The sequence below is a fragment of the Mya arenaria genome, chromosome 13, assembly GCF_026914265.1.
Source record: "Mya arenaria isolate MELC-2E11 chromosome 13, ASM2691426v1".
NCBI lineage: Eukaryota > Metazoa > Mollusca > Bivalvia > Myida > Myidae > Mya > Mya arenaria.
In genome coordinates, this window is record NC_069134.1 from 49,722,918 (window position 1) to 49,742,599 (window position 19,682).

Sequence of the window (19,682 nt, forward strand, 5' to 3'; positions counted from 1 at the left end):
CATTAAATTGGTCAACCAAAACATAATTTTGATCATAATTTGCTTTATTTAGACTTTTTCATGTGTTACTTTTTTATATTCACCTCTCGCATACCGGCATATTAGGACCGCAGAAACGCATGACACATTTTCAAAATGGCTGACATTGTGGAGTCAGTGTTGCAATATTTGGATAAAAATGAATCTGTTGACTCCGTTGATCTTGCTATGACGCTGAAGGTCGATCATCAGAAAATTGTTGGAGCTGTGAAGAGTTTACAGTGTCTTGGAGATGTAAATATTGTTGTTAAATTAAATTTGTGTTGACTTGGACAGCTGTCAAAATGTTGCATCATTATCACTTTCAAAGTTTCAGTGGTTCTCCAATAAGCATATGATTTGTATTAAAATTTCAATTATTTGGGTCCGGTTATTAAGTGTCATGTTTTGCATATGGTGCCATACTGGCTATGGCAGAGTACAGTACTTGTTCAATGTTATGGCATGTAACGGTTCTAGTCTAAAATAATAGACGTGTTATACGGGATTCTTCCAATCCCAAACGTCTAAACGGGAATGTGCAAAAAACGGGGGTGTTTTAAAAATATTGAAATTGTTTTAAGTGAAGTATTTTATGGTTGAAATTGATCATAAAGAGTTATATTCATATTTTACCATGTAAGTGAAATGTTATTTTGCACTAAACAAGCATTTAGTGCATTAAAACAAGTTGTTTACCTTTCCAATAAAACGAAAGCTGACTGACACAGACGACAATTATGCGAAGGGGAACAACTCGATACAATCGTAATAGCTCGGCCTCCTCCGACAAAGCTTCGAGATAGACCTCGTTATACAATCGTAACAACTCGGCCATGGCCGAAATGTTCCGAGCGATTTAAAACTGTGCCCTAAAGCCTTGCAGGTGCCCTTCATGTATATATCGTTATGTTTTGACAGAATGAAATGAAAAAAAGCCGTCAAACTCATAATTATAAGTTGGATATTTATTTTTTTGTGTACGGAACTAATATAAAATAACATTATCTGGTAATATTTCTTGTTTTTATGATATTTTATAGACTCTATTTGCTTTAACCTGGAATCCTGATCGGAACAACTACCCACTTTTGATACTAAACGATTTGTACGTGAAGGATTTGCCATATCAAAATTCTAAAAAAAATCCGTCAACGTACAATTATTTGGACTAGTAACGGTTCACTATGGCTCTAGTGAGTACATAGTCCAAATAATTGATTTTATAGAAATTTTACACGAAAATAGGTTTTGACGCCATTTTCAGCCAGTTCCTTCTATGGGGATTCTGTAAAAGATCATCAAAACCAGCTTCATCTTAAAATTGATTTCCTTACACGAAAAGTAAATACTCAACAAACAATTATGAGTTTTAACTCAACAAACAATTATGAGTTTTAACTCAACAAACAATTATGAGTTTTAACTCAACAAACAATCATGAGTTTTAACTCAACAAACAATCATGAGTTTTAACTCAACAAACAATCATGAGTTTTAACTCAACAAACAATTATGAGTTTTAACTCAACAAACAATTATGAGTTTTAACTCAACAAACAATTATGAGTTTTAGGTGTTTGTCATTCCTTACTGTCAAAACATAATGATATGAACATGAAATGTGCGGTTCAAATATTCAAAACTGTTGTCTGTCTCATTTTAGACTTCGTTTACCAAGTTTAATTAAATAGCTAAAACCTCTTCTTGTTTTTTTGTTGATGTAATGCTTATTTTGTGCAAACTACTTCTAATATTACATGGTAAAATTTGAATTTAACCTTTTATAATCTATTTCAAGCATTAAATACTTATTTTAATACAATTTGAATACTTTTCTAAATTCCCCCTGTTTTTTGGACAAACCGTGTAGACATTTAGGGATTAGAAGAATCCAGTTTTAAATGTCTATTATTTTAGACGAATAATTGAATTTATTGCCCTTGATCAATTAAGAAAAACACAAATGTTTGTTGTTTTCATGTCTGTGTATTGTTTTATGGTAGTATCATTTGTTTTAAATGATCCAACAAAATATAACAATCTGTTGTACCATTTCTACTGTTACAGATTATCAAAGCAGATCAGAAAACCAACAAAAGCTATGAGTTAACAGATGAAGGCAGGCAGGTGGCAGCAAAGGGAAGTCATGAAGCTCTTGTGTATCAAGCAATCCCGCAGGAGGGAATTCCACAGGCAGAACTTATGGTACTTGATGAGCTTGCATGGCTTTACACTATTTTTATTTTGAGACAGTAATATATCAGCAATACAATATAAGCTTGTTAGCCTTTGAACTGTAGTATATTTATTTTGAGACAGTAATACATGTTTATCAGCAATACAATATAAGCTTGTTAGCCTTTGAACCATACTATATTTATTTTGAGACAGTAATACATGTTTATCAGCAATACAATATAAGCTTGTTAGCCTTTGAACTGTAGTATATTTATTTTGAGACAGTAATACATGTTTATCAGCAATACAATATAAGCTTGTTAGCCTTTGAACCATACTATATTTATTTTCAGACAGTAATATATCAGTAATACAATATAAGCTTGTGAGCTTTTGAACTGTCTATGATCTGTCTTACTGTATTTGAATTATAAACATTAAGTTTTGTAACTATAGCATTCCATTCCTTCCATTATCAACAAAGTTTTAAATACATGCATTAACGGTTAGTTTCCATGGATTATATTAATCTTTATCTGTTTTGAAAAAAAGTCTAGTTATTGTCATAGTCTTGGTTTTTGTCAGTGTACAAAAACTTGGTAAGCACTCAAAAAGCGTTCCAATAATCATGTAGGAATCTTAGTACACAATTTATCAGTGACAATATGCACATTTTTAGCAAGGCCCATAACTCTTGCTTTATCCATTTTCAAGTTATGCCTCTTAATAATTTGAAAAAGTCATTCAAAAACTTAAATCTTGGCCATAACTTAATGACTGTTCAAGATATTCACTTGAATGAAATTGTGTACACATTTTACTAGTGGCAATATGCAAACATGCAAAATGCCTATGAATATAAAAATAAGCTTTAATATTTTTCAAGGAAAGCCTCTTGAGAAAGTTCAAAAAATTGATAATGCAAATACTTTTAACTTGGCCAAAACTTGATAACCATTCAAGATAATTAAATAAATCTTTGTACACATATTACCTTGTGCAGCAAGGCCTTGTACTCTGATTTTAAATAATTGCAGAGTTATGCCCCTTTATTCAACTGAAAACAACAACAACAGAGTTATGAAAAATTGTTTTGCAGAAATTGGTGCCCAATGCCAAAATAGGTTTCAGTAAAGCGATGCAGGCAGGATGGATCCGCATGGACAAGGCAGCTGAGGGAGGACCCAGGGTCTTCAAGAAGGTATTGTATACCATTTTTATTAGCATACAAATGTTTTAATGCTTTTATTACATGATGTTGCTGGTTTAGATTGAAATACAATTAATTATTTTTTTATATTTCACTAGTATTCAACACATGATAGTATAATATAATGGAAAGTTTGTCATAATATTACGTTTGTCACAAGTTTAATTTGTCACACAGTTTGTTTTCATTTGTAAAAGCTCGTAATTATCTTTCAGTTCAGATGCCAAAAGGTGGTTGAACTATTATCAGCACACATTTAGGTGGTTAAACCAAAAAAAAATGACCATGAAGGCTCTTGTACAGCAAAGGAATTGCCAGGAAATTAAAATACCACATTTAAATAATGTTAAAGCAGAAACCATTGCAAAAATATGTGTTTTTGGAGCTTAAACATTCTAAAAAGTATCAAATTCTCGCTTCCCACATTTGTAAACAACAGACTGGCCGAAGGTTTGTCTTCAATAACTTTTTTATTCCGTAACCTAGAAGCATGAAATAAAAAGCCGAGTGAGGCATGGTAATTGTAGAGCCGAATGCGCGTCATGATATTTTGGAAATATATACTTTATACTACTTACCAGGTGAAAACAGGTTCCAAAAATCCTATTTCGTCATGGTTTCGTCGCCATCTTGCATATCAAGCTCCAAAACCTCACTTAATCCCTTGCAGATTCGGAATACGTGTACCCCTCTGTTATATGTTGTTCTTGTAATGGATTTCTTCATTTTATTTCAGGCTGATTTTATAAAAGACACCATTCAGGAATGTCTCAAGAAAATAGAAAACCTGAGTTTAGACGGTATATCTGACAAGGACACAAATGATTTCAAAAAGAGAAAACTCATTCAAGAAATGTAAGTGATACGAATACTTCTTGCTATAATATGAGATAGTCTGATGATTTTTTGTTAACACATGATCATTGCGTAACTTGTCAACCAATCTTTCATAATACAAAACCAAGATTTAAGGGGTGAGAGTGGTCTAGTAGTATAGGTTTCTGCCCCTCACCTAAGAGGTTGTGGGTTTCACCCCCACCAGAGTACTCTCTCATGGCTTCTCAAAAAACACATAGAATTGGTATAGCACCGGAAAGGGATTCAAAAGTGATTCATAATTTTTTCAGCTTACATTACAATCAAGCAATTTTTTTACCAAAACCAGGTCCTCATTACTGCATTATATTGCCGATAATCATGATTTTCAATGGGACTGTAATATATGTTGTGTTATTATGTTTCACAATTGTTGTTACCGTATATAAATAAGTTCAATGTTTTGTCACAGATAAATGTTACAAGCTGTACATTAAATTCAGGGGTTTGAAGCAATTTTTTAAAAATCAAACCACATGCATCTCAAATCTTTATTCATTAAGAAATATATGGTACGTTATTGTAATTCATGCTTAATTGTCTTTCAGAAAACTTACAAGCTTTATTATATCAAAAGGTGAGAACTTCACATGTTCTATTTCCAAGCAAGAAGTGGAACTGACGCCAGAAATGATTTCAAAGTAAGTGTTACGAGAATGAACAAGGCCCAGTTCCAGAAAGGCCCAATTATTAGAAAGGCCCAATTACCAGAAAGGCCTAATTATCAGAAAGGCCCGGTCCTAAAAGGCCCACTTCTTTATCTATAAATGAAATAAAGACCTTATAAGAGAACAGATACACCTTTATCATTGGATTGTGAAGGAAGTTGTGATAACTTATACTAAGTCACTCCTGTTGGCACGATGTTGCGCGAGAGTGTGGACTAGTGTTGTGGGGGAACCGGAGTACCCGGAGAAAACCCCAATTGTCCAGCTTGGTGACCACTAAGCAAACTCACATGCGCCCAGGCCGGGAGTCGAACCCAGGTAGCCTTGGTGAGAAGCCAGTGCACTAACCACTGCGCTAACCGGACAACCAAATGTTTAATGATTGACCTGTTTTATACCTACCAGTAATTAAGTAAGCATAATAATGATCAGAATTGGACAGAAATAAAACGTCAGAATACCCCTTCAAAGCTAGTCAAAGAAGAATGAATAACCGCCGCTTTCTTTGCTTTCAAAAGTGGGCCTTTCTTTTAACTGGGCCATTTTAACCTCTGTTTTGATACCTGTTTATTAATGAGCTATTACAGGTTTTTGTTCATTAAAAATGCATGTGAGGTATCATTTTAAAAGGTAATTTAGTTTAATAATGGGTTTAATAAAACAAGAAATCTGACAAAACAATTTAATTTTAAGGAAATAAAGTAAAAGCACAAACTCGCCATGAATTGTTTAAATTGTACGCAGCTAGCGTGAAGCACAGGCTGTGTATAATTTCAACCACAACGGTTGTGAGTACGGTAGTTACTGTTTTGTTTGACATTGGGCCGTTTGTTCAAAATTAGTATTAGTAAAACCAGTATTACTAGTAACCGTTCTGATATAAGAATAAATGCATAATAAATGAAATCACAGAACACACTTATTTTACAAAGCAAATAATAAGGTTATTATATGCTGGTACTAATAAGGTTTGTATTATAAGGTAACCAAGACCACAACATAATTGTTTGTTGGCCTCAAGTGTACCTTATTTTGTTAGGTAGTGATATGTTACCTTTTAAATATTGTAACTTTTTTGTATTACAGAGGGACTTGGAAGGAAAAATCATTCAAGGAGTATAACTTCAACTCCCTGGGAGTTATGCCCCCGTGCGGACATCTGCATCCCCTCCTTAAGGTGCGAGCTGAGTACCGACAAATCTTCCTGGAAATGGGGTAGGGTTTTTGTTTTATGATTTGTAAGAAATTATAATGCATTTTTTCAACTTTTAATAGAATGGTGGCAGGGCTGAATGTTTAAAAGTCAATGCTCCTAAAAAAAACCATTAAACTAAGGGGATTTTTTTTTACTTTGGTAGTGGAAAAATATATACTGTTCTGGAGGGGAATGTGGCCGAATTTTGGCTCCAAAAAGGGCTGAGAAAACACAAAAACAGTGTCATATGTGAGCTTGTCTGCTTTAATAACAATTTTTGGTCTTTCGGCTCAATTTTTTTTTTACCAGTATACACATATACATATACATATATATAATATATATAAGTGACACATCTTACATGTTATCTTAACCCTAGCAAGCAAGTTAGAGGGAGCGTATGTATCAGTTAACTGTTAAATTTTGTCTAAGTTGAGCTCTCATTATAGACCATAAATGAAAACATGTTTTGATAAAAAAAGAATTGTGAAAAACTTCTTAATAATTTTCGAAGGATGGCTTGGTCCTTTTCTAGATCATCTCCCCTTTTCATTTCCTGTGAAATATAGAAAATGAAGTCAGTAATATGAAACAAAAAAATCATATCCATGATAAGCGACCTATAAGAATCATTGAAAAACTCATTTCATGTTGTACAGAGATTTCCTACCCATATAGGAACAAAGATAAAAGAGAATAAAACATCAGTCCTTTTAAGGAAATGACTATCAGTTCAAACACATTTTATGGTAACTTCTACAGATTTACTGAGATGCCGACCAACAACTTCATCGAGAGCAGTTTCTGGAATTTTGACAGTCTGTTCCAGCCACAGCAGCATCCTGCGAGAGACGCTCATGATACATTCTTCATCTCTGGTAAGGTGGGATAAAAATGTGCCCTATATCGAAGGTTGTTTCTTGAACAACTTGGAGATTATTATTCAGACAGAATTCTATTTTGATTATGGTTTATTATTAGCTCATATGCATTTTGGATAAAAAATAGTCGAAGTATTGTCATGACCTTGGTGTTGTTGTCGTTAGGGTCATTGTTTGGCAGAAACTTTAACTATGGCCATAACTCAAAAAAGAGGTTTCAGATACTCATTTGAAACTTGATACACAGTTTGCCAGAGAAATTACAAGTTTCATGCTTCTTCAATTTTTTGAACAATATTTGTACCAAATTGCCATTTTTGCATGATATTTCTAATATTTGCACCATATTGCCAAATTTTGGCACAATTTTTCTAATATCTGCACCACATTGCCATTTTTGGCACAATCTTTTTAATATTTGCACCACATTGCCATTTTTGGCACAATCTTTCTAATATTTGTACCACATTGCCGTTTTTGGCACAATCTTTCTAATATTTGTACCACATAGCCGTTTTTGGCACAATCTTTCTAATATTTGTACCACATTGCCATTTTTGGCACAATCTTTCTAATATTTGCACCACATTGCCATTTTTGGCACAATCTTTCTAATATTTGTACCACATTGACGTTTTTGGCACAATCTTTCTAATATTTGCACCATATTACAATACTATCAGGAAGGGTAAAAATACGATTGAAATATTTACTCTTTGATATATAAATGTTGAACTCTTTTTTTCCCCTTTTTATGGACATTTTCATTTATTCAAACAGCAGGTACAACAACATACACAAAACATGTCAAGTAATATTCATACATATGTATTCTACTGTATCGTTTTAAAAACACTGTACAAATATCCATGATGTCAATCTTGAAATCTGTGGACCAAACAGCATTTTGAAGTAAAAACAAATATGAACTAGATACTTGAGCACAATGTAGATGATAGATGAATTAGTCCAGTCAGAATTTTATAATTTAAAACAAATCTATTACAGACCCTGCCAGCGCCCATGAGTTTCCTATGGATTACTTGGAACGGGTGAAGCAGGTCCACTCCAAGGGGGGATATGGCTCTCAGGGGTAAGGCACTTTCATACCCATTTGCTCAATTGTTATAAACTAGGAATTGAGGAAATGATTTCCCACTATTTGGGGGGAAAAGATCTTTACCCTTTGAATTTGAAATTTTCGCATTGTTTTTCACAAAATGGAGATTTTGAAGTAATGAAGTAATTACCAATATATGAAATATACAAAAAATACTTTTTTAAGTCTATCATCCATTAATTTTGTTAATGGACTTTTATCACTTTGAAAGCAATACACTACTGGTACAATTTTTCAAACAGACCCTCTTCAATTAAAAAAATCAACTTTGGCATTTCAATTAAAAGTTTTGGGGAAAACCCCCAACTTTTTTTTGCATTTGGAAGATAACAAAACATCAGCATTTAAAAGCCCCTCAAAGGCAAACGATCTACCCTTTAAAAGATATCCTTGGATTTGTTCAGTGTTACAAATGCTGATAAGATTTGGATATATTGAGCTATGATTCATCATTACCTTTTAATTCACTGTTTGAGCATTCTCATTCATCGGAGGTTGGACAGGGCTAAATAGAAAACACTTTTTCATTGGCTTTAGACAATCAGCACGGTTTGCCGACTCCCAGGGAATCTATAAATAGAAGACATTGAAAAAAAATTCAACCCTCTCTCGCATCCGAATAATCTTTATACATAGTGCTTGGACACAATTTAAACAAAATAATTTCGAAAATGATGTTAAATTCACATTTATTTTGGAGCATTTTCCTGAAAACGACTTTTACACCCATTGAAACATAGCCTAAGATGCTTACTCTGTAAAATACCTGGTGATCTTACCCGGTACACTGAAACAAACAATCATCCTCTATTTATCTGCACTTTTCAGTTACGGGTATGATTGGTCCTTGGATGAAGCAAAGAAGAATCTGTTGAGAACGCACACAACGGCGGTGACCGCTAGGATGTTGTATAAAGCTGCACAGCAGGTTGGTACATTTAGGTCATGATAGAATAATGGAGAGGTTCCAAAACACTATTTCAATATTATTTGTACATATATATATATATATATGTGTGGTCTACTTTTTATGCCCCCCTACGAAGAAGAGGTGTATATTGCTTTAGAGGTGTATATTGCTTTGCACAGGCATGTCGGTCAGTCGGTCGGTCCGTTGGTAGACCAAAGCTTGTCCAAGTGATAACTCAGCAATTTCTGGACGTACGATCATCAAACTTGACATGAAGGTTGGGCCTGACCAGTAGATGACCCCTATTGATTTAAGGGCTCATCGGGTCAAAGGTCAAGGTCACAGTGACCTTTAATGGTAAATAATTTTAAAGCTTGTCTGAGTGATAACTCAACAATGCCTAGACCTATGGTCATCAAACTTAATATGGAAGTTGGGCCTGACCAGTAGATGACCCCTTTTGTTTTTGGGGGCCAAAGGTCAAGGTCACAGTGACCTTGAATGGTAAAAGGTTGTCCGAGTGATAACTTGACAATGCCTGCACCCATGGCCCTCATACTTGACATGGGGGTTGGGTCTGACCATTAGATGACCCCTATTGATTTTGGGGGTCATTGGGCCAAAGGTCAAGGTCACAGTGACCTTGAATGGAAAAAAGTTGTCCGTGTGATAACTCGACAATGCCTGCACCCATGGCCCTCATACTTGACATGGAGGTTGGGCCTGACCAGTAGATGACCCCTATGGCTTTGGGGGTCATTGGGCCAAAGGTCAAGGTCACAGTGATCTTGAATGGTAAATGGTTGTTCTTGTGATAACTCGACATAGCCTGGCCCTCAAACTCAACATTTAGATTTTTTGTGACCAGCTGATGACTCCTATGGATTTTGAGGTCAAAGGTCATGGTCATAACACACTCTTTCCTCACACTTTGAATGGTTATAATCTTAAACTGCCTCAACGGCATCCAATGTCAGTGACAAACCAGCTGTCATTTTGGTTCATGCATATTTCATTCAATTGTCCATATAATCCTGACAACATGGCGCTCAGGGGTGCATAATGTTTGACAAACATCTCTTGTTGTGTACTACATTGTTAAGGTATGTGTATATAATACATTGTACATGTTTAGAATGACATGTATGATAGCACAAGAATAGTGATCTATTTGAGTATAAGTTAGCCTGCAAGTACAAGCTACAGGTACAAGTGTGAGAACCCCTTTGAAGTAACGTGATTCTTCTCCCTGATTAAGAAATCAAAAACCTGGAGCCATGATTACAAACATTCTTAATCCATACGCAAATGGAATAACGGCAAATCTTCATTTCATTGTAAGGCCTAACAAAAAAAATGTCCGTTTCAGGTAACCCGACCCTAGCTATAAAAATGGGCTGACCCTAACTATTTTTTTCCGTTTCTGAGCAAAAAAAATATTCGTTAACGAATAGAGAGTTACGAAGGGCGGATAAATGCAGATTTTAATCAGAATTATTGTTTATATGATAAAACAAAGTCAGGCAAAGACAGTAATGTAGGAAAGGCTGCCATGTGCAAGAAAACACTCTGAACTTACGACAGATTTTTAAAAAAAAAAATAAAAAAAATAAAAAAATCCCTACCTACCCTACCTAGAAGTTTTGGGAAGGTTACCCTAAACAAACAATTTATTTTTTTTCGGCCGAACTATCCATCTAGTTGAGTTTTGACGATGAAATTTGCTGAATTTTATTACTGTTTGAAAATGTACAAATATTTACACATTTACTTTTATAAAACAATTGGAAAAATGATGATTCTTTTTAATTTACTGTGTTTTTCTGAGTCTGAGTCTAGGCTCAGACCTGAGACTGTTTATAATCATGGTCCCCGAATTCGTTTCTTTTCCTTATGACGTTATATACAAAATTTACATAGTGTTCTCAATTGAGACATGACTTAACTTAAGTATTTTTATGATATTGGAGCCGAATACTTAAGAAAACATTTTTTTTTATGGGAGGTAATTAATAAAAATAATTCTTGAAGCATTACTTCATCAATTTGAGCATAATCTTACACCATATTAGGCCTTTTTCTGCCCATTGTGGGAAAAAGACCCTAGACATTTTGGGAAAATTTGCGTTGTGAAATGTGCTATCTTGAGAAAAAAAAATTGCTTTACATAAAATATTGTAAAATTTTACAGTTAAAAGAACAAGCTTTTCTGTCTTCTGCAAATGAGGAAATTATTCAAATATTACTGTCTTTTCCCTTTGAAAAGACCTGAAATATCAATCGATGTGAGTGTTAATTTACATATTCAATAAATCATGACAGTTAATATTGCATAGTGTCAGATAAAAAACAACGATTTGTGACTTCACTTATCCCCAAAACTTAACATCACACAATTCATTAGGTTATTGAATGAACAATTACAGGTATAAAGACCTTCATGATTTATTTTTTTTACTTTTGGTTGGGAAAAATATCATATATTTTGCCAGGGGAATGGGTCGGATAGTTGAAACCATGAAAACTATAGAAAAAGGCCTGCATTTCTTTCTCACATCAACAATGTTTCTTTTCAGAAACCCTTCAAACCAGTGAAATATTTCTCTATTGACCGAGTGTTCCGGAATGAAAACCTTGACGATACCCACTTGGCAGAGTTCCATCAGATAGAGGGCGTTGTTGCTGACTACGGGTTGACCCTTGGTGATCTTATTGGAACAATCAATGCTTTCTTCATGAAACTTGGTGAGGAGGTTAATTTCTTATTGGTGCACTGTGTAAAAAAGGATCTGAAAGATGTGGTAAATGATTTATAGAATTGGTATGATGACTTGTTTCATGTTTTTAATGAAAAGTAGAAAATGGATCATGTATTAATGAAATTTATCTGCCAGAATGCTAGTTGTTTTTTTTTTTGAGACATAAAAGTTAAATTTATAATTGAAATCTGTACAACAGCAACATGTGAGTCATTTAGAACAGCACATGCTACAACAAAGTACATTTACACACCGCAAGTCGGGACTGAGAAAAAAGAAAATAATGTTACCGGTAGTTCAGATAAACAATTTTTAGAAAATGACGACGTTTATTTTATTCTTTTATATTGATAGAAATTTTAATTAAATAAAGAAGAAATTAGATCGTGACCAAAAGGTATCTTCAGAGGTATGCTTCAATAATGCTTTTAATTTCAGATAAACAGTGTTCGGAGGAACAGTGTTTAAATGTATACCTTTTAACTGTTCAGAATGTTTGTATTTGAGTAAGATTGTTTTTATAGGCAGCAATTGTTTTGTTAATTTGCTTACAGCCTTATTAAAGTCAAAAAATGTATGTTACAGGTATAAAGAACATCAAATTCAAGCCAGCATACAATCCCTATACTGAGCCCAGCATGGAGGTGTTCAGCTACCATGAAGGTAGATAGACATATACAGTTAAAAAGTAGAATTACTTGTTAAAAGCGATGGTTTCATATTATCATCTCAACTTCCATTCCTTCAATGAACAGACTTTAGGCAATTGGAAATTTTTTCCAATGAACGCAACATTTTCGGATATATTCAAATCCCGAAACATGGCGTTTTTATATAACTAGCATACTTTTGTATGTACTCTTTTAGCAGGCAACAAAATCTTTTAATCATCATGTTAAAGTTTTTAATTTATAATTTGCCAAATGTATTGTTTTCATTAGCGATTCAATTTTATGATAAAAAGTGATTTTATTTTGGGACTATTAGTGACTGTAACAATAAAATCTGTAAACTGGTCGGGTCATTATATTTACTGCATAGGTGAGAAAGAATTACTGAAAGGTTTTCTGAAATAGAATTTAGTAATTTATGAACTATGCTGGAATGAAATAATGAACTTTTGGTTTAAATATAGGTAATGAATTGCGTGATTGATGTTAATATTAGGGGTATGAATGCAGTTGGGCTGGTAAGAGTACGCATTGAGTCCTTCAGGCTACACACATTTTAACCAGTCCAACTGCGTTCATCCCCACTGATAACGACATCAATGACGCAATTCATTCCTTAAATGATGTCCATGAAATACATAAATGTCTTGAGATATTATTATGCAAAAAAATCGAGAAGCCATTTTTAAAATGACAATATTTGTTTAGATATGGTGCAACAAAAACCATTTAAAAGAAGTAATATTGTACAAATACCAATTGTCAAAACATTATTATGAATCAAAACCTCAATATTCAGAAAAAAATGTATTTGAACCATAGATATACCTACAAACAAAATAAACTGACTTCAAATTTGTGTCAAATTAAGTTCATAAAACTTCTTGGTTGGAATGCTCAAGGCCAGTCAAGGGTAACACAATGAGTTTAATGATTGATATATATTCTGTCCAGGTTGTAGATATCAGGAACTGCATATTTATCCTGAAATGTTGCTTATTACCGGTACATAATATCTTCAATCTTATTTTTCCCAGGTCTGAAGAAACTAGTCGAGATTGGAAACTCTGGGATATTCCGCCCTGAAATGTTGCTACCTATGGGGCTACCTGAAAATGTCACAGCCATTGCCTGGGGACTCTCTCTAGAAAGGTACACACATAATGAAGGAGATTTGACCTTTCAATGGCTTGTAGATTTTTTCTTTTTTGTTGTAGTAAGTTACATGTAGTATGATTTATGTATGATTTTATTTTTCAAGGGAACAATAGTTTCCATTGTCATTCACGTATGCAGATCAGAATGCATTTATTATGACATGCTTGGGGCAATATTCAATAATCACTTAGATTTAACTAAATATTAAGACTAGAATCCAAGTGCTTTGATCGGACTGTAATAATAACTTGCCATTGAAGTAAATGGTTATATAAGGCATGTCTAATGATAAAGTTAAAACCTATATTCAATATGGCCCCTGGATATTGGCAGATCTCTGGTGTAGTCATAACACACTTCACTGTCAATCCAGGGGTCACAGGTTCGTTCCCCACATCAACAGTAAAAATAATAGTCCTTCCGGGGGAGATGTTAAATTGGGGTCCCGTGTGATAGTGCTATACACTGGTGCACGTTAAAAAACCAGGGTAGCTCTAACCAGGGTTATATTCATATATTTCAGACCAACCATGATCAAGTATAAAGTACAAAACATCCGTGATCTGATCGGGCCCAAGGTAGACCTTCAGATGGTGTATGACAATCCTGTATGCCGACTAGACAAGTGATCACCCGGCGTCATAACATAGAGACAATGTTTTTTCATTCAACTATATTTATTATGTGAAATTGTTGACCTTGTTTCAGAATTGATTAGATATGATAAAGCACATATATCTCTGAATTAACCTGTGTTTCAGACTTTTTTTCTGACTGAATATCGCCAGTATTGTTATGCTTTGTTAGGATGCTATTTTCAAAATGTCAATAATTAAACAGCAGTTGATGACCATGTTCTTATATGCTTGGGTTTTAGCAGGGTTTTAAAAAGGACAGGGTGCTGCAGAAAAGGGACAGGGTGCTAAGGGAGAAAAGTGCACATTTTGTCAGTCTATGAAGAATTTGATCATTAAAATTTCACAGATAAATTTAGGAATTATTCTGTATTACTTCTTAATTGAAGTAAAATTAGGGTTCAACTGCCAAATATGTCCAGCTTATATGAGTTTATAATCATATTTTAAGTTTTAATCAAAACAAGAAATATTTGATTATCTTGACCATTTAATTCTTTAAAGGCAGGAGGGTGCACATTCTGGTCTCCATGAGAACAGAAAGGTGCTACCACAAAAGGGCGTGATGCAGCACCCTCCCATAACTCTTATGCTAAAACTCTACAGTACATGCACACATAACACTTACAATATGAATGAACTTTCACATGTTACATTGTAAATATTGTGCAATATGTTTGTATGTAAGTGAGAAGTTATTGATGCAATGAAAACAACAAAACAACAAGACAGAAAATACTCTTCTGAGTAAAACACATTTTAAAGGTTGTTAAACCATTTGAATTGTACAGATTGTAGTTAAATTGATGATTGTTTCTTCTTTTTTGATACAATGGCAGATATAACATTTTTGATAACCACTTTGCACAATATTAAAATACACTCTGCTTCATTGTGTATTGTTTAAATATTTAAATGGCAAATCTCATTTAGTGCAGAGCAACATGTCTGTGGGGAATCTTCAGAATCTTGTTATTTAGTTCTTATATTAAGATCTGCATCTTATGTTATATTCTGGTATCTAAGGCTTAGAATCCTACTTTAATAGTAGCTACATTTTATCAACTCCCAAGTATTTAAAAAACAAAATATACTGAAAGTATTCAACAGTACATGTGTAGTGTTAACAGCTGTGTACCTTGGATGCATATTTGTTGGTGCATGTACCATACTTATGTTTAAGTGCAGATGATGAAGGTGCAGGTACCATATAATATATCCAAGTGCAGATGATGTTGATGTAGGTTGCATATGATATGTTCAATTGTAACAAATAGGCTAAATGATGCTGTGATTCTTAAATGTGTACATGCATACGGATTAATTGTGTCTTAATCAAACTTGTGTTTCCGACTGTAATTTAGCAAAGTCAGGATACTTATTGCAATAAAAAATGGAAAACAATGCATTTTTGTTATTTTTAAAGCTCAGTTTCTATTATCGGTATTTAGAGTAGCATGACATCTTGGCAAGATAGAATAATGTTAATAAGTTTCTGTCTAGGTATTCATGAGTATTGGGGGCATGTTGCTCAATGCCATTGGCTGTTTTTTTGAGTAGCTGAGGTTAATGCAGTCATTGCAAAATTACTAGGACGCTAAATTGGATTATGACCACCATTTATTATAACTTACTAAGTTGAATTAAATTATATCTATAAATATAGTGGTAATAAAATGAATTTGTTCGTCAAGAGCTATTATGTCATTAGAAAATATCAGTTGGTTTAACAGTTTTGAAAATTTATATTAGGAGATTTGGCATCATGCGAATCGTGCAAAAATTCTTGATAAAAACTGCTGAATGCAAAAAAGCACTCGCCTATTTAATTCCAGTAAATTGTGTCACATGACATTTAATCCTGTATGTCCACACAATCACATCTTGCATATCATATACATGTACCTCAAAAGTGTTTAAAGCTGCACTGTCACAGATTGACTGTTTTGACAACTCTTCTTTGTCTTGGAATAAGACAATTTTTGGCAGGAGAAAATTATCCTAACAGGCATATGACCGTTTTGAAATATACCGTTTTGTCTATTATCTGAGACCCACGTGTTAGCAACTTTTCCAACGCAATATTATATTGGAGAAAAAAGGGAACACATTTAAATAAAAAATCAAACTGTACTTCTGCTATAAGAAGTCTGAGCAAACGAAACGTGTCAAGTAACTCTTGACACTTGTTTTATTTTCTCTTAATACTGATGACAAACGGTAAGTTAATTGTAATAATGGTACTTGTGTGTTGGGAGGTATTCGGACGTATCAATTTCGGATATATTAAATGTTTAAATCTTTAGACCAGTGTCTCTTTTTTCATGTTAAAAAGTATAAAATTAAAGTTTGCTCACGAATATTTGGCCCCAAAACTGGTTCATTTCTAGAGTTTAAAGTGAATTTGTTTAGTATAAAATCAATATCATTTTCTGAAAATATGATTTTTTTTATACTTTTGCTTTCTCATATATATATTATTTATATATCCATTTTTGATCCATAGAGAGGAAGAAGATCAAACAGTGTTTTGAAAGTGTGTGGCAGGTATGAAATGTGGTGATGTTCATGTCTAGCTAATGAGTAATGTACTGTATCATATTTTATGAACTATAATTATGTAAGGACAAGCAAATATCTATTTCCAAAATGACCTTTTAATGCTTTTCCTCAATTTGAAAGGAAGTGGTATGATGAAAAGACTATATTTAAAGGCTTATCTGGAGTTTTTTTATTTTCTGACTGGCTGATGTAAATCCTAGTCCAAATAATTGTATGTTGACGGATTTTTTTAGATTTTTGATATGGCAAATCCTTCACGTACAAATTGTTTAGTATCAAAAGTGGGTAGTTGTTCCGATCAGGATTCCGGGTTAAAGCATATAGCGTCTATAAAATACCATGAGAACAAGAAATATTACCAGATAATGTTATTTTATATTAGTTCCGTACACAAAAAATAAATATCCAACTTATAATTATGAGTTTGACGGCTTTTCTTCATTTCATTCTGTCAAAACATAACGATATATACATGACGGGCACCTGCAAGGCTTCAGGGCACAGTTTTAAATCACTCTGAACATTTCGGCCATGGCCGAGTTATTACGATTGCATAACGAGGTCTATCTCGAAGCTTTGTCGGAGGAGGCCGAGTTATTACGATTGTCTCGAGTTGTTCCCCTTCGCATAATTGTTTTCTGTGTCAGTCAACTTTCGTTTTATTGGAAAGGTAAACAACTTGTTTTAATGCATTAAACAGGGCTCTCGCGAGGGGGCGACTTGGGCGAAGTGGTCGCCTAAAATTCCCAGACTTCGCCCATTTGTATCATCAAAGCGACATTGACTTCGCCGAAAAAAACAGCACATTGTAAATCTGTCAATCAGCGAGTATTTGGCCACTGTCACATTAGTCAAAACACCGCAATTAGCCATTCATAAAATTAGGTAATCTCCTAATCCGATAATTGGGCCGTGTCATTCAATTACCAAAACATCGCCAGTAGGCGGAGCTATTGATGGTCAACCAATCAGAATGTACATTGAGAAGTCCCTGATCAAATGAAATAAGTTTGTTTTAATCAGATTGAAAAGGCGACATAATTATGAAAAATCTTGTTAAGCATTAAAGAAGTTAAAAAGTAATTGATATATGTATTGAACAAACAATGCAAGACATTTTAAACATTGTTGCTTTTGAAGCAGACGGTCATAACCATCTCGGGCCATCGGCAAGGTGGCGCTAAGAAAATCAATAACATGACGTATCAACAAATATTTTATTGGTTTAAGTGAACTGTTCATGATAAAATGAAATGATAAAAAAATATTTGTAAACACAAAAATATCTTCTTTTTTTGCTCTATGTAGTGTTTACTTACAGTATTTTTCTCCTGTTGATGACTTTAAAAAATCGGCGAGATCGCCATTTTGTCAGAACATTTTTCCGAGTTATATTTTTCAACCTCCCATTATGTATTGGTTAAAATTTCATCAAGAACAGTGATTTAAATGTCATTTGGTTCTTAAATGTCAGCATATTGAAAATTATTTTGCCAGAGACAAGCATATAACAGCATAGCTGAATGTGACATTCGTACCCATCCCGAACGTACCAAAATAAGATTCGTCCCCCTACTATATTGACAGTTCATTTAGAAGGTCATTTTGATTGTTTCAAATCCTTAGCTGTCTTGGTGTTTGATTCATTTTAGATGTAATTTGGAGATAAACTATGTGACATTGACAAATACACTTTTGCTGAGCCAAAAATGATACATTATTTGTGAACATTTTATATAGTTATAGCAATTAATTTGAATGTGAATGTAAACTTAGGTGTGTGCTATGGCATAGTTTTTGTATCAGGTGTTACGAAAAGTATCACTTCTCCCTAAAGTCTCCCCACTTCTCCCTAAATTGACTGAAGGGAGAAGTCACTTCTCCCAAAAATTTCAGCCTAGTGAGAGCCCTGATTAAATGCTTGTTTAGTGCCAAATAACATTTCACTTACATGGATAAATATGAATATAACTCTTTATGATCAATTTCAACCATAAAATACTTCATTTAAAACAATTTCAATATTTTTAAAACACCCCCGTTTTTTGCACATTCCCGTTTAGACATTAGGGATTGGTAGAATCCCGTATAACACGTCTATTATTTTAAGACTAATGTAAATCCCTAAATGCATATAAATTATAATAATTATAAACACTTTTAAGTCTCATTTGAATACTGCAGGCTACAAGCTTAAGTTTTCCTCAACCACAACTACTGGATAAAAACTTTTCAAATTCACGTTACCTTCTTACCTCTTTATCTTATGCCCAGACTAGGCGCTAAATATGGTTCATAATTGATTTCTCAGTCAGACCCTACAAAAAATGTGTTGAAAAGAAAAACATTTTAATGCACCAGTCAATTGTAACAACGACCCCCCACACACACACACCCAGGTCCAGGGAAGAGCGGGGACTTTGACTTTCGGTCCAGCCAAGCCTGGGTAAAATCCCTATCCTGCGGGGACAAACTGATGGTAAAATCCCAGCCTTAAATGTCCTCACTCACACCCCAGGAACCCTAGGTAAACCCTATTCCCTGCTATATTTGGCGTGAAGACAAAACCACCACATTCACCTGGCACTGCAGGACCACCGGGAAGGTAAAAACATGGCCCATTTCCCCGGCATAGCCCCGGACCTGGGGGGACCGTGGTAACAATTGACAGGCGCATAAGATTCTTACTTTTGCTACAGGTCTTACAGCATTATATGATAAGCCTTACTTATTTCTAAGATAAGTGGTAATTAGTAAAAAAGAGTGCATATATTTTCTCTCAGAAAGGCCGGCTCTTATCCCCTTTACAAAATGTTGAGAAAAAACTGCACCATGAAC

The 19,682-nt window shown here is 34.0% G+C and overlaps 2 protein-coding genes across 2 annotated transcripts in view; both read left to right on the forward strand.

Annotated features, from left to right (window-relative positions):
- The first annotated feature begins 117 nt into the window (after positions 1–117).
- On the forward strand, positions 118–15,687 carry LOC128212778 (phenylalanine--tRNA ligase alpha subunit-like). The gene is made up of 13 exons (XM_052918085.1): positions 118–273; positions 2,089–2,226; positions 3,299–3,400; positions 4,146–4,264; positions 4,834–4,926; positions 6,040–6,168; positions 6,911–7,026; positions 8,038–8,122; positions 8,978–9,077; positions 11,636–11,804; positions 12,404–12,481; positions 13,527–13,641; positions 14,171–15,687. The coding sequence occupies exons 1-13, from the start codon at positions 136–138 to the stop codon at positions 14,274–14,276; spliced, it is 1,488 nt and encodes a 495-aa protein (XP_052774045.1). The 5' UTR covers positions 118–135; the 3' UTR covers positions 14,277–15,687.
- A 669-nt stretch (positions 15,688–16,356) lies between these two features.
- LOC128213630 (uncharacterized) overlaps positions 16,357–19,682 on the forward strand; it is a 57,335-nt gene continuing 54,009 nt past the window's right edge. Inside the window, exon 1 of the mRNA XM_052919608.1 lies at positions 16,357–16,502. The gene's annotated coding sequence lies outside the window, so the exon portion shown is untranslated. The remainder of the gene's footprint in view (positions 16,503–19,682) is intronic.

Coding starts and splice junctions, on each gene's coding strand:
- LOC128212778 (XM_052918085.1), top strand. CDS start 136: ATGGCTGACATTGTGGAGTCAGTGTTGCAATATTTGGATAAAAATGAA. Junction 4,927..6,039: donor ACGCCAGAAATGATTTCAAA/GTAAGTGTTACG, acceptor TTTGTATTACAG/AGGGACTTGGAAGGAAAAAT. Junction 8,123..8,977: donor GGGGGATATGGCTCTCAGGG/GTAAGGCACTTT, acceptor TGCACTTTTCAG/TTACGGGTATGATTGGTCCT.